This window comes from Trematomus bernacchii, unplaced genomic scaffold, assembly GCF_902827165.1.
Source record: "Trematomus bernacchii unplaced genomic scaffold, fTreBer1.1, whole genome shotgun sequence".
In the NCBI taxonomy this organism is placed as follows: Eukaryota; Metazoa; Chordata; class Actinopteri; order Perciformes; family Nototheniidae; genus Trematomus; species Trematomus bernacchii.
The window spans coordinates 2,107,956-2,133,843 of NW_022987771.1; the positions used below are offsets into that span (position 1 = coordinate 2,107,956).

Genomic DNA, 25,888 nt, shown 5'->3' on the forward strand with positions numbered 1-25,888 from the left:
ACAGACTAATCCATTCCCATCCCGCCCCCCAAACACACTATAGGAATCCTGTAATCTCAGCAGTTAATAATGTGTTGTTTTCCTCTCCTTTTATGCTCCTCTTTCCTTTCTCTCTCGCTTCTGTGCACCCTCCCCTCCTCTCTTACCCGGTTGTCCAGGCGACAGAGTCAGTGAGAGACATTTCTTCCTAGAAGCTCCTCTCTCTCTCTCTCCCATGGCTTTGTTCAGCTTGCTCTGCTGACTGGCTCACTGGTGGACGAGAGGCGAGGAGGGAGAGCAGTGGGAAAACCTGCCGTGAATCACTGGAAGACGGCATGACAGCCTGGAGAGGTTGTATAAATCACCCAAAAAGTACCTTGGGCTTGTTCCACTCAAATGCAGCTGATTTTATGTCACCAAGCTGATGCAGTTGTCACGACACTGTAGATGAGCCCCCTCCCATGCTGTCAGAGTTGGTATGGTCTAGTCTAGCCTCAGTTTGTGGGGAGGTGGGGTGATCATAATAACTGGCTACATTTGGGAGACAAAAGTGCAGGCGATTTAAAACAATTACCTAAGAGTATGTTATCTCAGGGTTCATGCATGTTTTGTCTGGTTGGAGATGCAATCTGACAGCTGTGTGAACAGTTCATATTCTAGGTTCTACACTTTTTTCTGAAATGTACTTTTGTTTGCTCTGTACCGTAGCGCCCTCGCTCACTCTCATCCAACATTAATGAGCAGCTCTCCTCTGTTGCAGACACATTCAGCACATCCATCGCCTCAACTGTCAACTTCTGCTCAAGTTTTACTTGGCTTTTAGTCCAATAATCCGTCATTTAAATAGGAATGGATAGCTGGGAAGTGAATGTTCACCCTTTTTTTTAATCTCTTTACCGAGCAGGTGGTGCAGTGTGTGAGTCAAACAAAAAAGAAAGGAGGTTGTAAGAGGCTGCTGCTCACATCAATGCTGGTGTGTGTGTGTGTGTGTGTGTGTGTGTGTGTGGGCACTCTTCAGGAGACTTTGTCCTTATCCCTTTGGTGCAGCTGTGACGGACCCATCTGACTGACTGACTTTTTCAGTCACATGAGACCAATAAAGCGAAGCACAGAGAATCAAATCACATATTTAGCCGCGGCACTGAGGAAGACAAACAGATATAATAAAACCTGATCAATGCGTTATTGTTATAACTGCATATCGTCATAACACCAAACAGACTCTGCACAGTGTCTTTTGTCAGGGTTTAATGAGTTCCTTCAATCTCAGCAGACCTTATTCAGTAAACATTTACCACAAATATTGGCAGGCAAGAACTCATAGGCAGTGGACATGTACAATATACATTTAAATAATACAAAATATACAGAATTCAGCCATTCATACGTCCCCACATGCATACTGATCACACACATGCAAACCTACACAGGGCTTTCAGAGACACACACTGACAGGATGTTGGTTATATAAGTTATTGTATGATTGTCACCGATAAAGCAGGTCTTCCTGAAAAGCCTAATTTTTATGAAAAAGTATTTGTTTTGGCTTTTAGACGAGACTCACATTAATCACTGTCGGACTTGAGGGAAGAATCTGCCTGAACAACAACTTAAGTTTAAGGAACAGATGAAAAAAGATGAATAATTTGACACGTCTAGCAATATATCACACAATGAAACTATAATTGGTACGGACGGAAATGAATCTGCATGCAGGAGGTTTCTGCACATCGAGTGTCCTTACTAGTGGACGGGGACAATAATTGGGAACTTTTGTATCTCTCTGTGTCATTAACAGCAGAACAAATGGCTTCAGGATATAATGAGAAACTACAGGACATTACCATCTGGATCTAAAATCTAACAAAAGATGGCGTACCAGACCCATGTAACTGACTTTTCTTATACTTTTTGATAATTTATTTTCTAAATACTATGGAATATATACACTTTACATTAAAGGGCTGTCCAACTCTTCTCATACTAACCTATACAGGAGGATAATGTATGCATGACTACACACAACAAGTAGCAGTTAACAGTATGGCTGATATGTAATTTTGGCTGAGGAAAAAAAGAACCTGATATTGATCAGCTGTATAGAGCTGGAAAAACCATCTACATTCATACTTTAATTTCCGCAAATGACCATGGTTTGGGTTCAGTGTGGCATTGCAGTCAGCTCTGATTGAGTTGGATTTCCATTTTAATTCCATCTCTGGCGAGTGCTCCCACAAAGGGGATTACAGTTGGAACAGATCTAATCAAACGTAGTTTTAGCACCGCTAAAGGGGCTCGGAGGAAGCCCCGTTTTTATGGAAAGTGAGGAATTGTTTAACATAGTTTGATAACCCTTCCAAAAAAACACCCTAGAGAACATTTTAAATACTCCACATATCATCTACATTGTACACTTACAGCAATAACCTTACAACCCAACACACATTTTGTCACAAAATTAAAAAACAGATTTTGTTTTGTTTTCTTTGACATTTAAACTTTGCAGTAACACTTTGGGCCTGAGTGTTTGATCAATCGGCTCCGCTTCAGTTCACAGTGAAAAGCGACAGCCCCAGTGGCGCTGGTCAGAGTGACAGCTAATGGGATAAAGTAGATCTAAATGTGCTATGGTCATTGGTCCATGAGAAGACAGTAGTGCTGCCACACATAGACAAACACACACACTCTGACACACACTCTCTCAGTGCTGTAAACTCACATACACTCTCATACTCTCAAAGCTGTCCTGTGACAAGGGAAGTGTTCGTTTCCTCTCGTTAAAACAGATGGGTCTCCCGGATCTCACAGATGATGTTATTGGCTTTTTTGAGGGCCTGAGAAAAAGAAAGAAGAAAAAAGAGGGTGGTTAAATCCCCGGCTTTAAACTAGTAGATAAACGAAAAAGACAAATGACTTGCAGTTCTTGAGTCTGAGAGGCTGCCAGTTTTACCTCGAGCATCTGAGCGACCTCGGTCCGCTGCTGGGCCGTGTCCTGAGACTCAATGAGCAGGTCCTGCAGCAGCGGCTGTTTGTAGAGCTGACCCACCAGCTCACTCTGCAGATGCTCTTTCACAAAGTTCACCAGGAAGTGCATCACTGTCTTGGGCACACTGCGAACACACAAAGTTTGGAAATCAGCATCACTGACAACTGAGCTCTAATGAGAAGAAAGGAAGGGAAATGGGGAGTGCTCTGAAGTTCAGTCCAACCTGTCCTGGATGCTTTTGCGTACGATGAGGAAGTAGGAATGGATGAGGCGAGAGATAACCTCGCAGTCCCTCTGCTCCTTCGAGCTCAGCTTGCGGGATGCGGGCACCGCCTGGCCGAGGGACAGAGGCAAGGGAAAATGTTGACAGTGAGCAATGTATTCACCACTAAGTGTTTTGTCCTACTGCTAATCCCGCCACTCACCGTGTCGAGGAGGTTAATGGCCTGGCCTTTCATGGAGCTGCCAAAAGCAGCAGCGGGGATTTTCTCTTCCGCCACCTTCTCGTTCTTCCAGCGCTTCCCTCCATCAATGGCCTCCGCCTGACAGCGAGAAACCAGAGGAAGTCAGAAGGGTCAAAGCAATTTCTGGAGTCTGGAATTAGACTATAAAGGGAACTCCAATGTTTGGCTGTGAAACATAATGGTTACACAGCCAAACTTCTGCAGTTTACCCTGGCAGAATAAAGGACAAATGAGTGTACCTGCTGTAAGGGCCAAACAACTACCTGCTGACTGTTGACAGATGCAGAGACCTGTGCTGCGTCCGTGAAGTCGGGATGTTTTGTGTTGATGTAGGCGAGCTCTATGGATACTAAATTGTGTACCTAAAGGAAGAAAAGCAGAATGAAGGTGGATAATAGGACTTGGCTTGTTAGTTTTTTTAATTAGTATGAAATATTGAAGCGAAGCTGTGGATTACCATTTCATTAGTAATCGGCAGGCGCTTCCTCAGTAATCCAGTCACTACTTCAACAATGGAATCGTGCAGTTTGGGGAATCGCAGAAGCTCCTTGGAGAAAAAAAGACATACACTTAGTGCTTTCATAATTAATGCTAATCTAAGTCAGTTTATTGAACAAAGTAATTCAAATGTCAAACATATATTAGCATCTCTTGGCTAACCTGTGTGCTATAGGAGGAGCAGTGCTGGATGATCCTCTGCAGCTCTTCATGAACCAGCTCCACACAGCGCATACTGGGCTCCTCCAGACGCTTAATTTGCCGCTTCGCCAACAACTCAAAAGACACCTCGGGCACAAAAAGAGCTGGCCGCGGACCCTGCAGGGCAACACACACACACACACACACACACACACACACACACACACACACACACACACACACACACACACACACACACACACACACACACACACACACACACACACACACACACACACACACACACACACACACACACACACACACACACACACACACACACACACACACACACACACACACACACACACACACACAACACACACACACACACACACACACACACACACACACACACACACACACACACACACACACACACACACACACACACACACACACACACACACACACACACACACACACACACACACACACACACACACACACACACCTACCTCTATTATTTACCTGCACTTCCTCTAAATGAGGGACCTTGACTAGAATTCAGATCAAACTAATTACACAGAGTCAGAGGAAGCTCACCGTAGCGTTGCGGATGGCAGTGAGGATATCAAGCTCAGACAGTCCTCCCAGGGGGTCGATGGACTGTAAAGTGCGCCCAAAGGTCTCATGGAATATGTAACAGATCCGAGCACCCCCGCAGCTGTAGGGGAGAGAGGATCAGCTGTGACACCAACGCAATTGCTCAGCGGCGTGTGTCGACAATGTTAATCGTGCCCAAATTAAATGCAGTGAAGCAAAAAAAGGTCAATGTTTGCCCCGTACTTATTTACATTAATTAATTGTTTTTTGCAAAGAGAGCTGTAAGAGATGAGGGGGCCAGCAGAAGATGCTGATACCACTTAACTTCGCAATAACATCAGCCCAAGGCCATTGCCGTCATGATTAAATTGTGAACCAATGTGAATAGAAAGCTGAGTCGTGTATCAACATTAGTAAATGAGATGACAACTTGAGAAATATTAAGAGAGAAATCACGAAAGCAAAGGCTGCGATCATCAGAAAGAAAGCCTTGTTATTCAATAAAGATGCTACTGTGGAGAGATCCGACTCACAGCTCTGAGGTCTGGATGTATCGGGCCGTCCCCTCGATGGTGTGGCAGTAATCGCTGGCGAATTTGGTGACGATCTGAAGCAGAGTGGCGCTCTGGTCTTCTACTGGCTGGCCGTAGCTGTTGAGCCGGGCCTGGTACTGGGAACTGAGCACGGTCACTCTGGTTTTCAGGTTTGGCAGGCAGTCTCGGATGTGGTGCATGAGCAGCCTGCTGAGGGTCTTGGCCAGGTAGCGCGAGCTGGCCCGGGAGGCGATGGAGGGGTAGTGGCGCTGCAGGAAGGCCTGCTCGTCCCTCAGACAGTCCTCCAGGCTCTTCTGGGTGTTGATGTCATGCTGGCTCCTATTGGGAGCACCAATCAGCCGGGGAGAGGGAGAGTAGGGAGAGGGAGAGTAGGGAGAGTAGGGAGAGGGAGAGTAATCAGATCAACAGGGAAATAGGGACACGAACAACTTGGGACTTTATTGTGAAGCCGAAAACATTACAAAGGTAAAAGAAAAGAAAACATGTGTTATGCAAAGTGCAAACCTGTTAACCACCCCGATAATCCCGAGTCTGACTGGAATGACTCGACCAAGAAGGACCTCCAGAGCGTCAGTCCCTGCATCCATTAAGTCCAGCTTACTGATCACCAGCAGCGTTCGGCGACCTAAAACACACACACGGATCAGTTGATTTCTACAGAATTGTATTTTATACTGAGGAACACAGAAAGTAAGCATACAGTATACAAGGAAACAGGTCCTTGATGGGTGGACTGAGGACAGCAGGGACACATTTAGACACATTCACAGATCCTAACTAGCACACACTCACAGAGGCCCTTTACGGCCATATTTGGAAGCTCCCAGACAATTACTGCAAGCCGATTCTCATCATCCATCAAGCTCTTATTCAGAGTGCAATTTAAGACAACAAACAGTCAGAAGGCTCTTAACAGTAAAGACTGGCAGTTCCAAAAGCCTGAAATGACTCGAGCATTGAGCATTCTTTGTGCATATTTAATCATTCAAAACGCATTTCTACTTAAGGCATGTTATTTAAAAAGCATGGATGGAGAGGAAGGATATTAAAATGAAATCTGAGGAGAAGCTGTGCCTGTGAACGAAATGTCCTACCATCTGGATCAACCTCACGCGCCAATTTCAGAGCGTCAGAGGTGGCCAAGTCAGAGTTGGCGGGGGACACTGCGAGGATGAGGCAGTTTGGATTGGAGATGAAGGACATGATCATCTCTTGTACTTGTGCCTCAATATCCTCTGGCTGTTCTCCAACAGGAACCTGAGTCAACAACAACAGCAACGAGCAGTCAGTGTTACAGTAAGCACAGCACAGATGCTCTGCTGGTCTGTGATATTATCATGATTTACTGCTATTATGTTTGCACACATGAAATATAATTAAAAGGGGCAAAGTTTATACCTTAGTTATTCCAGGTAAATCAACCAGGGTGAGATTGAGGACTTTGGGGGAGAAAATCTTGAGATATATGGGCTCAGGGCTGATTCCCTGCAGGATATGGGAGAAAAGACAGATGATGAATGCAGTGTAAAAAGCAACATTTAAGGCATAGCTGACTTAACAAGTAATGCTTTTCTTCTCACCTTGTTCTCCCCTGAAGTGCGTTCAGTCTCAGTGACAATTTCCTGACGAATTTCCTGAAAATCTGTAAAGGTCTGTGAGAAAAGGTGTGAGAAGGACCCATTAACTAAACCCAGCACAGAGCACAGGACAAAGACCAGGGTTCACTTTTTCACCAATGATTTTCAATGACTTCTCCATGACCTTTACCTAATTTTCCATGACCAAAAACAATGACAGCGGTACCACTGAAAATGGTTTATTTTAACATGGAACAGGAAAATAAGGTCTGCATATGAAACATGTTGTGCCTATCTAAAACAAATCAAATAGTAGGCTTACTAGCTTCTACACACTAAAGCAACTGTAGACTAGAGGGCGTGATGTAAACATCTCTCACCAGCAAAATACCTCCACAGTTAAATGCCATTTTACGTTTCATTACTATACAGTATTTATTATCATTATAGTATTACTATTTCGGCGATTAGATCAAATATCAATTATATTTGATTCAACTTTAGTTACATTTCCATGACTTTTCCAACATTTTGGGAAAAATATGCATAATTTGAATCATGCAGATAAATATACCTGGCCCTTGCAGTGCAGGAAAGTACCCCATTCTTCAGCTTTGACACCTGCACAAACATATTTCAGTGAGTGATTTTACAAAGATGCACCAATGTACTGTTTGGGGATAAATAATGTCATCTCAAATATTACAAAAATGGACTTGACATGCTTGACAGATAAAGATCAGAATGAACAGAACGGTTGAGGGGAAGTTAAACAAAGAGGAACCCAAATATAAAAGAGACCTGGATAGCTGATTTGGGCATTTTGTTTTATCCCATTTCCTGAAGGAGCAGTGGTGAAGAAGAAAACGAGGAAGACAGATTGCATGTTAGCAAAGAGAGGCTCCACAAGGAATTGCTTGCAGTTCAAACAGTTAGTGAAAGTGCCATGCCTAAGTGCTAATCACATATAATCTATAGCCTACACAAATATATAACAAGCATTGTGCTACTTCCTAGGCTGATATTCACTATCTTAATTAGTAACACCCCTTGATTGTGTGTTTTCAGGGATAACCAAAACAGCTGTCCTCTTATGTAAACTGTGTATAAATAGGAATATGAAGGTACCATTCTCTGTCTTCAGTCTCTCCTGCAGAGGCGCCACATTAACAAGCTGCAACACGAGGGGTCGTCTTGTGACTATTCCTGATCCCCGAGGCAGGAAATCCCGTCCAACCAGGCTCTCCAACACAGAGCTCTTTCCACTGCTCTGTGACGACAAATGATTAAAACAATTCAGCATGTTTATATTCACAATACATAGGATATTCAATGTATGATCCAATAGAAACTCAGTTCAGAGTCCTGGCAGACACAGTAACAAGTGTAAAGTCCAGGCAGGGTTTACAGATAATGATTACAGTTATAATTAAGCTTATCATTGTGTGTTTTTTGTTACTGACCTGACTTCCAACCACGACTATCTGAGGCAGCTGTATGACATCCGCCCCCACTGTGAGAAACACCTCCTGCAGCCGGTTGATGGTGGGAATAAGAGTATCCATTCTTCCAAAAGACTGTGCAAACGTTCTAAATTGATAAAAACAGAATACACACGGATAGACAGAAAGAAAGAAGAGCAAAGTAGTTTAGCTGACAGCAAATCTCACAGAAACTTAACTCTACAGCCATTTAGGGAAATGCTTGTCCCTTGAGCACAATGAGAATGAAGCTAGCTGCTTTATAGTCGGAGCCAGAATGACAAAAAGAGAACACTGTGTTGAATGTGTACAACACTTAAGTACACTTCTGAGGTAGTTTACTTACATTTTATGTTACTTTGTACTTCTACTCCACTACAATTCTGAGGTAAATATTGTACTTTTACTCCAATTCATTTCTTTTAGATGATAAATAATGATAAACAATATGATCAACACTTGAGTATTTAGTTACACCAGGAGTAAAATTCACAAGCTACCCTGCAGTCAATTAAGTAATTAAAATGAATCCCACCATTACCAGCTATGATAAACACATCAATATAAATAATAATAAAAATAAAAATAATGTTATTCTGAAATTGGCCAATCTGCATAATGAGTACTTTTACTTTGGGCACTTTAAGTATATTTTGATGTCAATACTTTTGTACTTTTATAAGCATTTTGAATGGAGGACTTGTAACATAGTATTCCTACACTTTGGTATTTCTAGTACAAGATAGAGTACCCTTCCACCTCAGTAGATAGGGAAATGCTAGTCCAAATAGCACAATGATTGTTTCCCTGATTAAATGAAGTTAGCAGCATTATAGTCTGAGCAAGAAAAAAACAAAACACTGTGTTGTTCAAAAGGAAGGATAGGTATTCCCTCTTGCTTTGCCAAAGGGTAAAGTGGTCCTGATGAGAGGGGTGTAACGCCCAGGCATCAGTCAGATAAACATTGTACCGAATCCTGACCCAATGAAGGAGACATTTTTAATTAACATCTGCCTATTAATCATACATGCATTGGCCTAACGTCTAAAATACATGGTACCAGATGTTATAGCAGCAGAGGTTTGATCAGTCAATGTGAGCGGGCTAAAGCTAACCGGCTATGCAGGAAGTGAACGAGATATACTAGCTTTGTGCTAACGTTAGCTTAGCCTCAAGAACCACCGATGCTCCATTATGACCTTACCAATGTCCAACAAATAATATCCCCGGCTTAACCAAGATGTTCGTCCTTCATTATTCGTAGGGAAACGGCAAAATAGTCAAAAACATCGCTATTTATCCAAATGGTTAGTCGAAAATAAGCAGCAAAATAAATAACCGTCAGTTACCACATAGGCGGTAACTGTCCTGCATTTCTCTTCCGCAGTCTGATTGGTCATAAAATATGACTCACCAGCTATGCAGGCACCTGATTGGTCGACCGTTAAGAGGCTGTCTTTGGTCCCGCCCACGTTTCTATTAATTCCTTTTATTTATTTTTTAACCCCTTCTTGTTTTTAATTCTACAATCGATTTTAAATTCTTCCTATGTGGTATTAATATGGATATTTCACAAACAAGGTCAACACACACAAAAAACAATAACATACTTATTTTTCTGTGGTTTAATGTGCATATATAAACATGATATTTACAAATCATACAATAAACATCAGTAAGTTACGGAATAAAACACATGTATTACCTTATAATGGATTGTTAAAAGAAATCACTCAGTCATCATCCAGCACATACATTAAGAACAAATACCCCCAAGTTGAAGTAAGTGTCCTCTGGATGTTGTAGCAGCCAGAGATCATGTGAGACTAACAGCATAAAGGGACTCCTTTGTACTCAAACATTATGTGATCAGGTCTTGTGTCATTACTGCAACATCTGTGTCAGGAAACATTACAAAAGTTGCCAAGGTTTCTTATCCAAGTCCTTTGGTCATGGACACGAAAGGCCTATTGCTGCAATAATCAACAGTCAAGTGTTATCTGTGTTCACTCAGCCAATGATTAGGCACACAGCTGGGGCCCCTGCTAGAAAACTGATATTGTATTTTCCGCGCCTCACACCTCCAAACACCTCTCAAAAGACAATCACAAAAAGCCACTATCAGCTAAGCATGTCTCAGTCCATATATGAGCTGTCCATGCCGTCTCCTTCAGGGTGAAGCAGTCTTCCCGCCAAGCGCTCAATGTCATCGATACTAAGCTGTCGAAGTGAACGTTCATAGTCCTAGAACAAAAAGAAAAGAATGTGAAACAGCAAGTTTAAAATGATTGCTCCGAATCTGTTTCCACCATGTAACTTTATTTTTAATGTAGCATGAAATAGGGAGGATTGTTGTAATGCAGCCCTGAAGACAAACCAGTTCATTTCACACGTTGGCAGCTAAAATAATGAAGAATTTAGGATTATGTAAACTCCACACAGATTGGTTGTGATAACCCACACTCCAAGTCTGTGACACGAATGCGTTTGTTATGTCCTAATTTAGAAACGGGATTCTCCGGTTTGAACCTCCTTCATTTAGAAAGCAAAACTAAAAGTGCATTAAGATTAATAACAACTTGTTGATCAAAGATTTCCAAATGTAATTCGAGTTGCCCTGAAAGAGCAACATTTCAGCTTGGTATTAACGAGTTGTGAGGTTTGAATGTATCCATATTCTTTTTTAAATAAATAAACATTAGAAAATGTTTTTATCAAAATGAAAACAAATATCTAATACAGTACATTAGGTACTTGCAGTGCTTATAAGAAAAATATATATTAAAGTGATGTAGTTTGGGTGATATATAGCTTTGAAAGATGAGCACTTATAATTCATAATTATATGAGTTAGGATAGCCATAGCACCCCCAAGAAATGTACGTGTCTTTTTTTTTAATGTGTGAAATTCATAATTTGAAAAAGGATTGATTCGAAAATAATATGCTACAGTACAAGTAGCCTACTTCTGGGTCTCTGTTTCATTCAAACTCTGCTCTGTGTGTGTGTGTGGCACAAGCCATTTTGTGTGCGTGCGCGAGCGAGCGAGAGTGCGTGCGCGAGCGAGAGAGAGCGCACCGGTACCGGAGATCGTTGTGGTTAGCATCTGGTGCTAGCTACGCTAACAGATATAAGGAGCTATTTCAACAACAAGGTGGAGGGAGAACTCTCTCCTCTCAGATAACCTCAGCTCAGGTGAAGTAAAGGACTCTCTCAGTGTTTAGATAGTTAACTTTAGTCTAAGTTATCTCAGTGGGTCTCAAAACGGTTTGGTCACGATTAATGTAAACAAGTATTTCTGAGGCACACGTTTATATGATCATTATAGGTATAAAAAAATAAGAGCATAAATGAAAAACAGGTATGAAATACTATATGACAGTAAATCAAGAATACAGTTTAAAAGGAGAGTGATTTGTAAAATATCCATAAAGAAAAAGAAAATCATTTTACAGTTCTGCTTCATATGGGTGTTGAGAGATGTATCCAGAGATCTCTTCATGTTGCTCTCAAAGTGCACCAGATTGATGCTTTTAACTTCAATATTTAAAAAAAAATCTTCCTGGGGGAGCATGCCCCCGGACCCCCTTAGAGGAGGTTAGGTCCACTTCCCACTTATAAAAAAAATAGCACTTTACCCCTGCTTACACCTATATGCCGTGAGCTGATTATCGAGCCTTAGTTGTAACAGTCGCGGGTACACTGTGTATGTGCGCGTGGGGAGTGTTGCAGTAGAACATTCAACTGTAGCGCCCGGTACATTAATGGGAAACCCTAAATGTTTGAGCACCCTCTATGAAACGTCAAGCTACCCCACAGCACCCCCAAAAGAAATGATCTGGCGCCGCCACTGAGCGTGACTGTGCTCTGATTAACACCTGTTCCAAACACAATGGGTTGGTCGATATAATTGTAAAATGCCTTTTATGCTGCTGTAACAACAACAATTTCCCAATTTGGGATCAATAAAGTACTATCTATCTATCTATCTATCTACAGAGGGCTTCACAGGATTTAATTGTTGAGTCTTTCATATTTGAGAAAAAGGAAAACTGCATTTATTGGCCATATTTGGAGAAGACTTGAGCTGTTAAGAATGTATTCACACTTTTGAGGATCCAGCCCCTAAATGTAAAAGCAGCTTTTATGATGGCTAAATAGAATGACATTCATAAAAACACTTTCACTGCCAACATGCAAGAACATTTATTTCTATTATCTTATGACCTCATTCCCATTTGTTTATGAATTATATATAACTGGGCTAAGGCATGTGATGCTGGCTACACTGCTAGCAACAAATACAAACGGGAAAAATGGACTGTTAATAACGTCAGAGAGGATTAGCTAAATGGCTCTTTTCTGCTGTAACAATGTAAATGTCCCCTCTGTGGGACTAACAAAGGTATTCTGATTCTGATTCTTTAATACCTTAATAAGCTGTTCATGGACTTTTGCTGCATCTGCTGGACTGAAGTGCTTGGCAAGGACAGTGGACACGGTCTGCCACACTCTGCCCTGCGAGCTGCTGCTGCTGCTGCCGGCAGACATCCCTGAAGGACCCGTCCTCTCTCCCACCGGACGGATCACCAGATTCAATTTAGCCTCTGGCCCAATGGAGTAATCACATAGTCTGTGTTCATCTGAGGAAAGCAATATATTATACACTCATTAGTAAACGTTTGATTTATGTACAAGATAGATCGGTGAATGAAGAAATGAGTCGTGCACAAAGATTATAAAACACTTGACTGTTGGCGAATCTACCTGCAAGCGCTTTCCCTTTGTAGAGCAACCGCTGCTGGTTCGCTGGTATGTTGAGACGTTCTGACACGAGTTCCTTAACGGTGGAGACCTTTTCATCTTCAGTCACCTGCAGGAACACCAACAAGATGGCATACTATGTTACATTTGGCAAACATTATGTTCTTCTGTTTAGCTGAAGCATACTGACATTTTAAAAGAGTGTAGTCAATCTGAAATTCAGAGGAATTCACATGGACAAGTGACAAATTCTTCAGGTTGCATCTACCTCTGTTAAACAGTCTCTTTACCACAATATTCGCTATAGAAAATAAACAGTCACTGGCCTATAGTGGTAGTATCCCATAAGCACTGAGACATAGCAGATAATAGGTAGGTTACACAGTGGGCAGGTACTTTTGTACTTTCAGAAATGATTCAGGAGAAACATTGCATATTGAGCTCTTACGCAGTTTAAGATACCAGAACATAGAGTCACTTCTCTTCTGCTGAATACAACATTAAATCTGCTATTATGAAATACTTCCCCATGTGATGAATAGATCATCACATGCTCTAGATTACAGTATACTAGGCATGAGCATTGTTCTACACACAAAGTATTGCAGTAACATACGCATCATATTATAAACCACAGCGGACCCTATGATGATACAGTTTATACGCTTCATTAATGAGCAGGTTTGGGTGTTTATATAATATACTGTATAGGCGATAGTATAGCCCCAGTTTGAATACAGTAACGTTATCAATTAAAAACATGAGATGCACAAAGTGGGGCCAGAAAAAATAACCTCACATACTTTGAATAGTAAGACAAGTAACTAAACGCTAGTATAATGCAAGTTAGTTAATAGTTAATGCTGATCTAACTAACTAGCTTAACCAGATATCCTTTTCAATAACCCTTTACTTATTTGTATATACGGTTTCAAAACTGTACCTTGTACATTTAAATCTAATCCAAACTGTAGTTAACTTATTATGCAAACAGTATACGTTGTTAACTTATAATGTTAATTATTAATTAATGTTTGTAAATGGTGGGCTGGCATATCATAGTACACTGACTTCAATTATATTTGTTAATCTGAATATTAATATTGTATATATTCAATAGAGAGACTATACATCTTTCACTGTTGATATATGTACTGTTCTGTGTGTTTATTTGTTACTGTTTAAACATATATATTTGCTGTTTAAGTTTATTTACTATTTATTACATTTTCAATTCATGTTCGATGCTTGTCTACATGCTGCTGTGCCAATTTATTTCCCAAACTGGGATCAATAAAAGTAAATCTTATCATCTCAACTCATACTAATGTGCTTACTATAACCATTGTCCTACGATAATGCTTAAAGTATTTGCTTAGTAGTGACTTCCCTTACCTACAAGACAAACCAAATAAGGACTTACAGAGATCACACTCAACCAATTTGTTTATAACTTTGAAAATACAAATAAAAAGCTAAAAAAGAGAGAAGAGAAACTGGTGTAGTTACAGTTTTCGTTGTCATGTATTTTCTAAAGATATTGCTAACAAGCTAGCTAGAGTAACATTTACGTGGATTCATAACTGAGCAAGGATGGAAAGTGCGACAGCTTTTTTTTTTTAAACACTCCTTAGAAATGGATAGCCTTATGTTATATCTTAAGAAAAACATGATGTGGATGGTTGCTTCACTCAAAGGGACCACCTCTGTCGGCTAACGTTAGCATGCATATAAAGGCTAGCTAATGTTGCTAATGAAGCTATCAGTAGGTAGTTAACAGTTAGCACAGAGCTAGCTCAACGGTTCTTCACTCACCTGAACACTGCATTCTTTTCCCTGAAGCGGTTTCACGGTAAGGATCATTTTCGATGTTACCCTGAACCAAACACAACAGCAGTTTCAGTTTCAAATGTAGGCAATTCAATATGTTAAAGTCAGGTTACTTTGCCAACTCAAGATAGCCAAACGGTTTCCTCTCTTGTCAACGGCCCATCTTCTTCTGATGCTGCTCTCTGGAGACACCACCGCCACCTGCTGACGGGAGGAGGTATGACGGCTCTGTGTGTGCAGGATTACCCAAAAAACATTATGATTATCTTTTCTGCTCAAGATAATTAGACTATAATTAAATATGAATAGGAAAGATGAGGGAAATGTTCTTAAAACACAGATCAAATCATGTATTCTAAATATCTATCTTAGTTATGAAACTACTTGTTAATTGTCAATAGGCCTATAATGAATTCCTTTTTTAATGACTAAACGTTTTGAATATAAACTGTCTTTGCTTGGGTCTTGTATCTATTGGGCTGGTGTCTTTATTTGACCCCAAATTATCATTATGTGTTGGTGCGCGTGGTTTTGTGCTGTTTCACATTGCACATAAATTATTGTTCTTTATGAACTTTTTTTTACAAACCTTTCAATACCTATCTTGCACATCTAATAAACGGACAAAGCGAACATATTTGTTATAACACTTTTTTATAGTATGTCCTTATAATGTTATTTTAATACTGTATTCTATATATTTTGTTTTTTTCCCTCTTTATATGTTTATTGAATGCTCCAAAAAGACATGCAATGAAAACACTAGGCAATAAACCTCACCTATACCTTATTCCAATTAACTATTATTCAGCCTAAGTGACTATTGGTAGTAATCAACATAACTATTTTCAAGAGGTTTGCATCAGTCCAACTGAGACACAACAATTGTTCTGCCACCATTTATGCATTCTTATATACTGCCTCTGTCAGGATATGTATGCCACTTTGCAGGTGAAGTTGGAGATAAAACAACCACTAATCAGTGCACACACAGACTTCAATCCAACTATTTCACTTGAGCGAAGTATCTGGGGAATGAAATGCTTCATGCTCACCGCTCAGTTTTCCGGAGACCCACCAATCCCCGGAGTTTTGGAAATACCCCAAAGACCCTCTGACCCAATTGGGTTTCAGTCCATGCATTTCTCATTCCAGCCTCCCGGATGGTCTCCACTGTCTTGGTCATGTGATTGCTGCTGTCTGAGCCCAGCCTACAGACCCGTGCAGAGGAGCATCTCTCAGCTGTGCGGCTGCAGACAGATCGGCACCTGTCGCATGGACTGACGGCTGCAGACACACACATTGGACAAGTGAGGAAGACTCCCTCAGCCCCGGAAAGGCTGCATCTGGTAAGTGAGCTTTGTGTGTGCGCGGTGATAATTTTGAATGATATTTTATCCAGAACATGCATGTTTGTTTACAATCAGTATTTGAGAAATGTAAACGCTGTTGTCAAATGTTACCAGCTTGCGCTTTCGACACAAAATACAACATAAAAAACAACATGTATGATTCCTGCTTACACACAAAGTGTGTGTGACTTAATACAGAGTCTACAATGACCTTGTCTCAATCTGAACTGTTCCCTTGAATCTCGTTCAGCTACCAAAGCTACTTTTCTTTGTTAAGCGTTTGTCTCGTACTCTTGTCCTTGAATTCATACAGTATTTTTTGTAATGGTGAAAAAGATAAACATATGACAAATACAGGGATTGCATAAACATATTGTAGCCTGTGTAGCCACAAAATCCATTTGTGCATGTAGCCTATGTTGACCCTGGAAATTAATTTAAGTACTGCACAAAGTCCTGCAAGCCCATAAAGCAAAGACAGATTTATAGTCTTATTTGCATTGCAGAGGAAACTGTGTCATTGGAATATTCTTGAGCATGTTTTGTTCTATTCAACCTGTTGTAAAACATTGCTGAAAATCTATCTATCCATCTACCTAACTACCTACCTAACTACCTACCTACCTACCTATCTACCTACCTACCTACCTACCTATCTATCTATCTATCTATCTATCTATCTATCTATCTATCTATCTATCTATCTATCTATCTATCTATCTATCTATCTATCTATCTATCTATCTATCTATCTATCTATCTATCTATCTATCTATCACATTTATGTCCGTCTATATTGCATAGAGCACTTTTGTACATGTGTATTGGAAGCATAATGCAACGTCTCCAATGTGTTCTATTCCAATTAATCCATTATAATTGATTGATTCCCTGTGTTATTGTTACTAATATGAATACTTTTGTTATAAATAGTCAGATAGAAATGCAAGTAGCTGTCAAACTTTGAGTTAAATGACATTGTAGCTGCAAAAATCGAACTCAACATTCTTCAGAAATGGAACATTATGGGTTGTATGACCCTATATATCTATATATGTATTCAACTTTGCAGGTAATGGGTACACTTCGGGACCTCCAGTTTGCCCTGCAACTAAAGATTGAGGAGCTTCGCCAGAGGGACACACTCATAGATGAGTTAGAGTTGGAGTTGGATACAAAGGATGAACTCATCCGGAGACTGCAGGAAGAACTGGATCGGTACCGAGCATCCGTCTCCCTCCCAGGGTCCTCTGCAGCCAGTGCAGGTACATTTTAATTCAATGTTTGGAACCATCAACAGGTACCACAAGCCTAAAACCTGACTTTCTGTTTGTTTTGTTTTTTTCCTCTACTATAGCTTGCTCAGTTCATGGTGAGGACTTGCAGAGAGCCAATAGGAAAACAGTCATTTCTGAACCCTTCAGTCTGGACCCAGTGACTCTCGCCATGGTTTCACAAAGAATCTGTGATAAAAGCAAAGAGTAAGAGCACACACATCTCTGGAAAGTTCAAGGCTCACCTACTGCTCTGTGCATGACTCAGAATCAATGAATATATTTGTTATTTTCAAACAATGCTGCATTCAAGGCTATGTTACATCACTGTTATGTGCACTCAGGTCTCAGAGGCTGATTCAGGCAGCGTTTTCAAAGAACGCCTTGTTGAAAAACCTTGACGAAGGAGAAGTCAGAGCCATCACAGCCTGTATGTGTCCCTCCACCATCAATCAGGGCTGCTATGTCGTTCAGGAGGGGGCCTGGGGGGCTCAGGCTTACGTTTTAGAAGGTAAATCATGTCCTTCTTACAATTGCTAGCATTAATCAACCTTGAGAATATTTATTAACATTTCCTTGAGATGACAGGTGCTTAAGAACAGCCATATGAGATGATTGGTTTCATTTTATCTTTGTATATAATTGTTCTTCTTACTGCTGCCTCACAATTTGATCAGATGGTAATATGACACTGCACTCAAAGACAGCGATGGGAGTATTGCACGTTTGAGCAAGACAAGGGGAGCCACTTGGGATAACAAGTGACCCAAATTGATGTGCTTTGTGTTGAAATGTCAACTTGAGGTAAAAGACAGGAGAAAAGAGGTTCTGCTCAGAGTTCATCAGCGTCTGATTGTCCTCAGGAATCTGGCTGCATTTGTAATGTATCAGCTAATGGAGAGTGGCTCCTTGCTATTATTAGCTTGTCATCCTAACAAGAGAGAGGTAGTGGCCTTGATTCGCTCAGGGATGATTGCAAATCAGTAGTTTGTTCAGACAGCTGAGGCTTTTCAACAGTCTCGATACATTTCCTGACAGAAAAACACATGCACAACAACAGCTCCATGTGTTGCATCTTTCTGTGTGTTTCTGAACAGAAGGGCGCCTGGATGTGACAAAAGACGGATTGAAGCTTCTCACGATTAAGCCAGAAGACATGTTTGGAGAGCTGAGTCTTCTCTACAACTGCACACACACCTACTCTGTCTCAGGTATAACTGTGTTCTTGGTTTTATATTTGCATGCAGACATCGCTGGAGTTGTGTTGCACCGTACCACTGGTGGACTTTTACTTTAATTAGATTTGACTTGGTGAGGATATAAATAATTCTTGTTTTGAGAACATCACAGGCAGGCGTATCTCAGTCGGTGGTCTCTTACAGACGTCCTTTGAATCTAGAATCAAAGACTCTTTGAGATCTTAGACAACACCAAAGCTTCAAACAGTTTTCTCAGAGACGTGAGGAATTTAAAACCTTTTCTGCTTTGCTGCATGCCACAGAGCTGTCTGACTGCTACGTCCCCTCCCTGCAATCCAAAATGCATTAACTGAATTTTCACAAACATTGCCAAATAGCATATTCGATTCAATCTGCTCGTGGTTGGAACACAACCTATTATATATATACATTTCTGATGTGAGAATGTGTGATATTCTTTAGAAAGTGTGTTGTCATTTCCTTCTAGCGTCTGATCACGGAGTCTTGAGGGAAAACTTTTCTAGCATCTGACCTGGTTTAACAAATAAATAGTCTGTGAAGATGGTCAGGAACGGTTTAAATTGAAAAATTCCATTCATTTGCCTTGTTTGGTCCCTAAGCATCTCATTCCCCTTTTCTCCATTTTCTCAACCAATTCCTATTAACTGTTATATACTTTTCTCTCATGTCGGCGGTCTGTTGTCCTTTGTTCCATGTACATTTCTTTCAGGCCGGCCCTCAGATCTGTTCAAGGCCCACTGTATTTATCTCCACCCTCTCCTGAAATTACTTTTTCTCTCCATTGTTGCCTTCTGAGACCATCAATAAGGCTTTTGCTCGTGGTCTCATTCATTGTGAGTGATAAAGGTGCAGGTGAATACGGGGCTTTTTTTTTACAGGCTGGAAAGTTCAAGGTGGAAAAATTATTTGCTGCAGAAAATGTCAGAAAATCTTCCTTTAAGGGCAATATTTATCTTACTTTAGTTTTTCTCAGTTGCTTCGGTATATAAAAACACCCTCAGCATCTGCATCGCAGTCAGTGGAGTTCTGGAAACAATTCGTACAAATAGAAACACACAATGGATTGCAAAAGCCCTTAAAATCCTTAGGTTATCTCTCGAAAGTCCTTCTGTCAGTGTTAAAAAACAATAGTATAAATGCTTAGCCATGATGTAATTATAACTCTGATGGCTAATGTATTTAAGAGAATGATTAAAAATGCACATGGCTGTACGTTTTTCTGTATAACTTACATTATTATACCATTCAGGGCAAAGCATTATATGCATTAGCTCATGAAATGCAATATTTCTATGTCACATAGTGCAGTATGTTAAACTGATTTGGTATTCCCATATGGAGGGAATTGAGACATCCGTTCTGCACCACAGTATCAGATCTCATTAGGCCGTCTAGGATACTTCTGTTTGCAGGAAGCTTCAGTGAATTCATCAATAAGGGTCATCATTAATTCACAAGCCCCTCTTTTAATATCTATTCAAAAGAAAGAGTCATAAAAAATGAGGAAATGAGATTAGATTTATATTAAAAGTGTCTGTAAGAAACTAAGCACTTGCATTTATTTTTATTCTAATAGAGTCTGCTCTTTAGGATGTAGCTGATTCTGCATTCAATCCACTTACTCGTGTCTTACAGAGCTGTTTCAATACTATTTGATTTTCCTTGACAACCTGCATCACTTTTTCTGTCTTTTGACCTACAGCGCAGACGGACTGCAAGCTGTGGGTTATTGATCGCAAAAGCTACCAGACTATACTTATGCAGAGCGGTCTCAACAGCCTTTCTCATTCGATGGAGCTGCTTAGCAGGTAAACATTGAAACGATACACTTCATTTGACAGGGAGCCGGCCTGGAAAGCTGCTTTGTATTCCAGCGTCTGTATTACCAGGATCAATGTGATGTCTGTTGCCACAAGGCTGTATTCAGGCCTTTGACACCGACTGAAATATTACCATTTGTATGACATGTCTCTCTGTAGTTTTTATATATAAAGCCATGTTAGGGAAACTTCCATCCTACATCTGCTCCCTGATCTCACGGCGAATTGTAAGTGGCTACTGCCTGAGATCGCATGCTGTGGTTTTATTAAATGTGCCAACTGCTAGGACTGTCTTAGGGAAGATAGCATTTAGATGCGCAGCTCCACTGTCTTGGAATAGTCTGCAATTAAAATGGAAACTGAGCAATCTGGTGCCACTAAATGTTTTTAAAGCTCGGTTGGATGCTACTGAATCGGAAGCTGTTGGTACCTGTGCATGTGGATAGTTATGTAAATTGTAATCCCTGTAATGCTACTGTATGATGTCCTTTTGTTGCTCTGTTATGTTTTTAATGTTTCATGTGGAACCTACTTGAGCAGGTCTCCCTTGAAAAAGAGATCAATGATCTCAATGTGATACAACCTGGATAAATAAAGGTTTGAAATGAAATGAAATGTAGAAAAACTCCTTTCAAACCTGTCATTGTGCTCGTGTTTCTGCAGCATTCCCTTCCTGCAGTCTTTGCCGGAGGACGTCATCATGAAAATGTCTGATTTGATGGAGGAGGTACAGATTACTTTTTTAAAACCTAAAGCAATCACTCATTCCTCAAACAGAATTCAGCTGATAGATTATGTGTACACACAGATACAACGTGTGTAAACATGATTGTTTACAGACTCCTTTGCTTCAGCCTTCTTTGTTTTGTATCAGTTAACAAGGCAGTGCTGGGGCAGAATCAGAACAGACCCTCCTTTGTTATGGGGCTTCATCTTTACATCTGAAACAAAGTAGATTCTCTGTCTTTTCGTGCTGTTTTTAGATTATTTTCTACACTTTGCTCCTCTGTGATTTATGATCCCTAGACACACTACAATGAAGGGGACTACATCATTCGACAAGGGGCCACAGGAGACACCTTTTATATCCTTACCAAAGGCCAGGTATAGTTTGATGCTCTCTGCCTGCTGCACGGATGAGACCAAGCTTTTAGAGAAAACGATTTAGATTGTGGAGGACAAAATGTCAGAGCTGCTTTAGAAATTGCATTACTCTGTGATAATTGACTTTGGTGTTTTTCATTGCAGCCAAGCAAGACCTCTATTTCATTACCTCCCTATTTTGTGCTTTCCAGGTAAATGTGACGGAGAAGAAGGCCGGCCATGAAGAGCAGATTGTCCTTTCTAAGCTGTCTGAGAGAGAGTGGTTTGGAGAGAAAGCTCTGTGGGGGTAAGGAGGAAGAAATGCACTTTCAGGAAATGTGCATAAGGTGTAAGATGGTATTTGCAGTGGCGGTTTTAGACCAATTATTTAACCAGTTATTCAATGAGAGGGGTGCATTTATTTGGGGACAAATGTCAAGGTTCAAGGCTTTTATTGGTCATACGAACATAGTTACAGTGTAGTTATGATGATGAAAATCTTAGGTCACAGGCTCCTCCAACAGTGCAACACAATAAAACAGAAAAACAGAAACAAAATAGTGCAAGTAAATAGTAAATACAAAAAGAAAAATAGTAAAAAAAAAGTGAAATAGTGAAATAAGAGTCTATATACAAGTAAAAGGAGACAAAGACAGTGTTCAATATTCAAACTTTTTAGTTTAGTATAGAGTCATAGTGCCATTACCATTATTGGTGAAGTAACAAAAATTGTGTTTTAGTTTAGTAACTTATTTGAAGTGACTTGGCCGAAGTCACAGTCTTCGAAGAAAAAAAAGTATTTCTGTAGCCAAACTTTGTTTTTATTTGATTTTTATTTAATTCCTTGATATATGTTTGAGAAACAGAATTAGTTTCAATGAAATCACATTATTGAATAATAAAACATCCTTGTTAACTTTAGCCAAGGTTACAGCACAGTCTTTGCTGCAACACTTTCACAAATTGTTTTATCATAGATGTTTACGGGGATCCAAGCTCTGTGTTAAAGGAGCGCTGGCCCCTCTTGCCCCCCCCCTAGAACCGCCCATGGGTATTTGTGCGACAAAGACAAAGTTATTTTTTGTGCAGTAATGACAAAATGTCTTCTTCTCAGAGAGGATGTTCGCACTGTGGATGTGGTTGCTGCAGGTGAAGTTACATGCTTGGTCATAGACAGGGAGTAAGTCAATATTTTGTGTCAACTAGTAATGGAATCGTTTGCCAATCAATACTTCGTCATACTTTGATGTGCTTATCCATATATTTGAAGTATATTCATGTGTTTCAGGACCTTCAAAGACAGCCTCGGTGGGTTGGTATTTGACTGCAGTCATGAGGTGAAGCAAAGCCATCAATCCAAAATAGAGTAAGGAGCTTAAAAACACTATTTTACACAACAAAAACATGTAACCTGCACGTAGAAAACACAAAGTATAAGCTTACCCGTGTTCTGCTTGTGAACAGGTCAGAAAAGGGCCCTGATCTCGTCTCATCTTCCACTTTAAGTGATTTCCAGATCGTCTGTCCCCTAGCCGTTGGGGAGTTTGGTCACGTAGACCTGGTAAGGATAGATCTCACAAAATGACACAGATGCCCCTATGCAGCTGCCTCCTCCAGGTTCCATGTTTCTATAATGTAATCTACTGATTTCCATCCCTGTCAGGTGCAACTAAAGAGCAACATCAAGTGTCTTTATGCCATGAGGGTCCTTAAAAAAAAGCTGATACTCAACAATGGTCAACGAGAGCACATTCTGAGAGAAGGGCGCATCCTATTGGAGGCTCATTGTCCATTCATAGCCAGGTGTGTGTCCTTCAGCAGGTATACCTATAGGGATTGTTGGGGTTTACATGACATGTAAATGACCTTTAAAATGTTTCTATATGTGTGTTGATCAAGGCTTCATAAAACCTTCAGAGACACAGAGTGCCTGTACATCCTGACAGAAGCTTGTCTTGGTGGGGATTTATGCAACCCACTTAAAGATAAGTAAGGATTTCTGTATTAAAGAAGATGCAAGACACTTTGTCAACATACTGATAAATATGTATAGATACCATAATACTTTCATCACTATGCAGTTTGATGTATTACATCTAAATCACACATTTATTTTATGCACATTCTGTTTCAGAGGATGTTTGGACGATTGCAGCGCCAGGTTTTACACGGCTTGTGTTGTTGAAGCCTTGACCTTTCTTCACTGTCGAGGTGTCGTCTATAGAGACATCAAGCCAGAAAATGTTGTTCTGGATGAGCATGGTTATGCCAAACTGGTACTACAATTGGTTACAAACTTAAGTTCAGGTTGTGAATATGAAATTGTAGTTTTTGTAGGTTTTAACAACTTATATCCATGTTTTCTAGATTGGATCCAGATGTCTGAAGAAGGTAGAGGTGGGTAAGAAAACCTGGACGTTCTGCGGCACGCCGGGCTACATGGCACCTGAAATCATCTTGAACAAAGGCCATAATACTTCTGCAGACTTCTGGTCTCTTGGCGTTTTAGTGTTTGAACTTCTGAGTGGTTGGTAGGTTTCACAGTTTAATGCAGCCCTACTTTTTTCGCAATCTCATGTTCAATCTTCTTTTAAATTGAAGTGACAGTGACAGGCTCATGTTTTTCTCTCCAGGCTCCCGTTCAGCGACGCTGACCCGCTAAATATTCTCACTGCAACCATTCGTGGCATCGATCAGATCGACTTCCCTAAAACCATCAGCAAAAGTGCCTCAAGTCTCATCAAGAAAATGTGCAGGTGGTGTAAATATGACCCACTAGACACCATGAGTTTCAATGTGAAAGCTATTTCATGGTGCTTTTTCAGACAAACACTAACACCACTTTTAGACACCCTTCCACTATGTTATACATTATATTCACCTCTTAAAGCCCAAACACAACCCGAGAGGAGAACATAAGAATGAATGCAGATGTGTTGCACACAACAACACCCCTTGAAGCAGTGAATCTGATTATTAAATCAGTTTATTTATTTGTGTTCTTGTTTTCTTTCCATCACCAAGGAGCAATCCCTCGGAGAGACTGGGCAGCCAGAGAAACGGGGCCAAGGACATTCAGAAGCACAAGTAAGACGGCAGCTTTAATGCCCTGAAGGACACAGATGACTGCACTTGAAAACATGGATTAAAAGCATGTGATTCTCCTTTTTCAATCAGATGGTTTGAAGGATTCAACTGGGACGGACTCTGTAAAGGCACGCTAAGCCCTCCAGTTATTCCCAAAGTAAGACGTGTTTGGTTCGGCTTTGTTTCTGCTATTTGAACCCTCTTGTAATAAATATAGCTCTTTATTTATTGTTGAACTGTCTTTCAGATTAAGGATCCTGTGGACAGCAGTGCATCGTGCAGTCATTACACTGAGGGATCTGAGCTGTGCACAAACTGGGATGATTTCTGATCCGTCTCACAATATTCCATCACTTTCAAGTCTATTCCTCACTCACTCAGTCTTATTGCTATCAATAATTGATTATATTTTCAGACACAAAAAACAGATTTTCCACAGTATCAGTTTCTGCAGATATTGTTTGATAAATGAACCACGCTGCCTACTGTGTTGAGCTCAGACTGTTTGCGATGTACACTCCTTGTAGATTTATAAACATAGGACCTCAGTGTTGTCACTTCTGTTGAATGTATGTCAATAAATATATAGTCTGTATCTCAGTGTCTTTTCTTTTCTTCTTAAATCTGTAACCTGTGGTGGAACATTACGGGACATAATTCTCCGCACTATGAGTTTCACTTTCTTTGGGATTGTGCAGTACATCTGTCACTATTTGATCTCTCCCCAAATGCCTGAATATAATTAAAAAAGTGACGTCAGACTTGGCCCCTTCTTGCATTAAAAGCGTCAAGCCACATAACGGTAGGAAGATCAATACAGGAAGTTGAGTGGCTTCAACTTCAAAATAAAGCATACTTAATTGAATTAAATTGCAACGTGACAGTTATATACTGACATATTTAGATTAGATAGAATAGGGTTTGGGTTTGCAATATAATTGTTATAAAGAGGGTGACAAGGTTATTTAATTCCTAATGTAGTTTAAGGGTGCTTCATTTACAGGTATAATTGGTTGATAGCTAAAATAAATGATCTATCTTGAAAGTAATTGGCAAATAATTAAAAAATCAATGCTAAAAGTGAAAAACAACAGAAAGACATATCTCTATTGGCTGCTTAATCCCCCTTTTATTTCATGTAATACAAGTATTATCATTACACATTAATCACA

The 25,888-nt window shown here is 40.3% G+C and overlaps 3 protein-coding genes across 4 annotated transcripts; 1 reads left to right on the top strand and 2 right to left on the bottom strand.

The window, feature by feature from the left end:
• Positions 1–1,210: 1,210 nt before the first annotated feature.
• On the bottom strand, positions 1,211–9,653 carry si:dkey-32e23.4 (dynamin-1-like protein). The gene is made up of 17 exons (XM_034148604.1): positions 9,491–9,653; positions 8,269–8,395; positions 7,934–8,075; positions 7,380–7,426; positions 6,809–6,880; positions 6,627–6,713; positions 6,323–6,485; positions 5,733–5,853; positions 5,208–5,546; positions 4,675–4,795; positions 4,090–4,245; positions 3,887–3,976; positions 3,693–3,791; positions 3,391–3,507; positions 3,189–3,298; positions 2,930–3,089; positions 1,211–2,813 (listed from the first exon to the last, which is right to left on the bottom strand). Exons 2-17 carry the CDS (start codon positions 8,368–8,370, stop codon positions 2,757–2,759), a joined length of 1,983 nt encoding a protein of 660 aa, XP_034004495.1. The 5' UTR covers positions 8,371–8,395; positions 9,491–9,653; the 3' UTR covers positions 1,211–2,756.
• A 233-nt stretch (positions 9,654–9,886) lies between these two features.
• ubl4a (ubiquitin like 4A) lies at positions 9,887–15,083 on the bottom strand. 2 transcript variants are annotated; one of them, XM_034148606.1, is made up of 4 exons: positions 14,866–15,083; positions 13,059–13,159; positions 12,718–12,934; positions 9,887–10,530 (listed from the first exon to the last, which is right to left on the bottom strand). In XM_034148606.1, the coding sequence occupies exons 1-4, from the start codon at positions 14,911–14,913 to the stop codon at positions 10,423–10,425; spliced, it is 474 nt and encodes a 157-aa protein (XP_034004497.1). In that variant the 5' UTR covers positions 14,914–15,083; the 3' UTR covers positions 9,887–10,422. The 2 variants fall into 2 exon arrangements, with proteins under 2 accessions (XP_034004497.1, XP_034004496.1); XM_034148605.1 differs by having other exon boundaries at positions 12,718–12,929; positions 13,054–13,159.
• Positions 15,084–16,201: 1,118 nt separating this feature from the next.
• prkg1l (protein kinase cGMP-dependent 1, like) lies at positions 16,202–25,301 on the top strand. The gene is made up of 20 exons (XM_034148774.1): positions 16,202–16,229; positions 17,305–17,497; positions 17,590–17,713; positions 17,851–18,017; positions 18,604–18,717; positions 20,429–20,534; positions 21,210–21,273; positions 21,573–21,650; positions 21,842–21,936; positions 22,744–22,809; positions 22,918–22,995; positions 23,094–23,190; positions 23,293–23,432; positions 23,529–23,618; positions 23,764–23,905; positions 23,997–24,160; positions 24,263–24,385; positions 24,654–24,716; positions 24,807–24,873; positions 24,964–25,301. The coding sequence occupies exons 2-20, from the start codon at positions 17,308–17,310 to the stop codon at positions 25,045–25,047; spliced, it is 2,052 nt and encodes a 683-aa protein (XP_034004665.1). The 5' UTR covers positions 16,202–16,229; positions 17,305–17,307; the 3' UTR covers positions 25,048–25,301.
• Positions 25,302–25,888: the final 587 nt, after the last annotated feature.

What these genes read in the sequence shown, in the direction of transcription:
- si:dkey-32e23.4 (XM_034148604.1), bottom strand. Translation starts at nt 8,370, where the DNA reads ATGGATACTCTTATTCCCACCATCAACCGGCTGCAGGAGGTGTTTCTC. An exon ending in GCTCCTCCTATAGCACACAG is followed by an intron (nt 3,977 to 4,089) that starts GTTAGCCAAGAG and finishes TTTTTCTCCAAG; the next exon opens with GAGCTTCTGCGATTCCCCAA. An exon ending in CATCTGTCAACAGTCAGCAG is followed by an intron (nt 3,508 to 3,692) that starts GTAGTTGTTTGG and finishes TCTCGCTGTCAG; the next exon opens with GCGGAGGCCATTGATGGAGG.
- ubl4a (XM_034148606.1), bottom strand. Translation starts at nt 14,913, where the DNA reads ATGATCCTTACCGTGAAACCGCTTCAGGGAAAAGAATGCAGTGTTCAG. An exon ending in CTCTACAAAGGGAAAGCGCT is followed by an intron (nt 12,935 to 13,058) that starts TGCAGGTAGATT and finishes TATATTGCTTTC; the next exon opens with CTCAGATGAACACAGACTAT. An exon ending in TCCATGAACAGCTTATTAAG is followed by an intron (nt 10,531 to 12,717) that starts GTATTAAAGAAT and finishes TTTTTGTTCTAG; the next exon opens with GACTATGAACGTTCACTTCG.
- prkg1l (XM_034148774.1), top strand. Translation starts at nt 17,308, where the DNA reads ATGGGTACACTTCGGGACCTCCAGTTTGCCCTGCAACTAAAGATTGAG. An exon ending in TGCTTGGTCATAGACAGGGA is followed by an intron (nt 22,810 to 22,917) that starts GTAAGTCAATAT and finishes CATGTGTTTCAG; the next exon opens with GACCTTCAAAGACAGCCTCG. An exon ending in AGTTTGGTCACGTAGACCTG is followed by an intron (nt 23,191 to 23,292) that starts GTAAGGATAGAT and finishes CATCCCTGTCAG; the next exon opens with GTGCAACTAAAGAGCAACAT.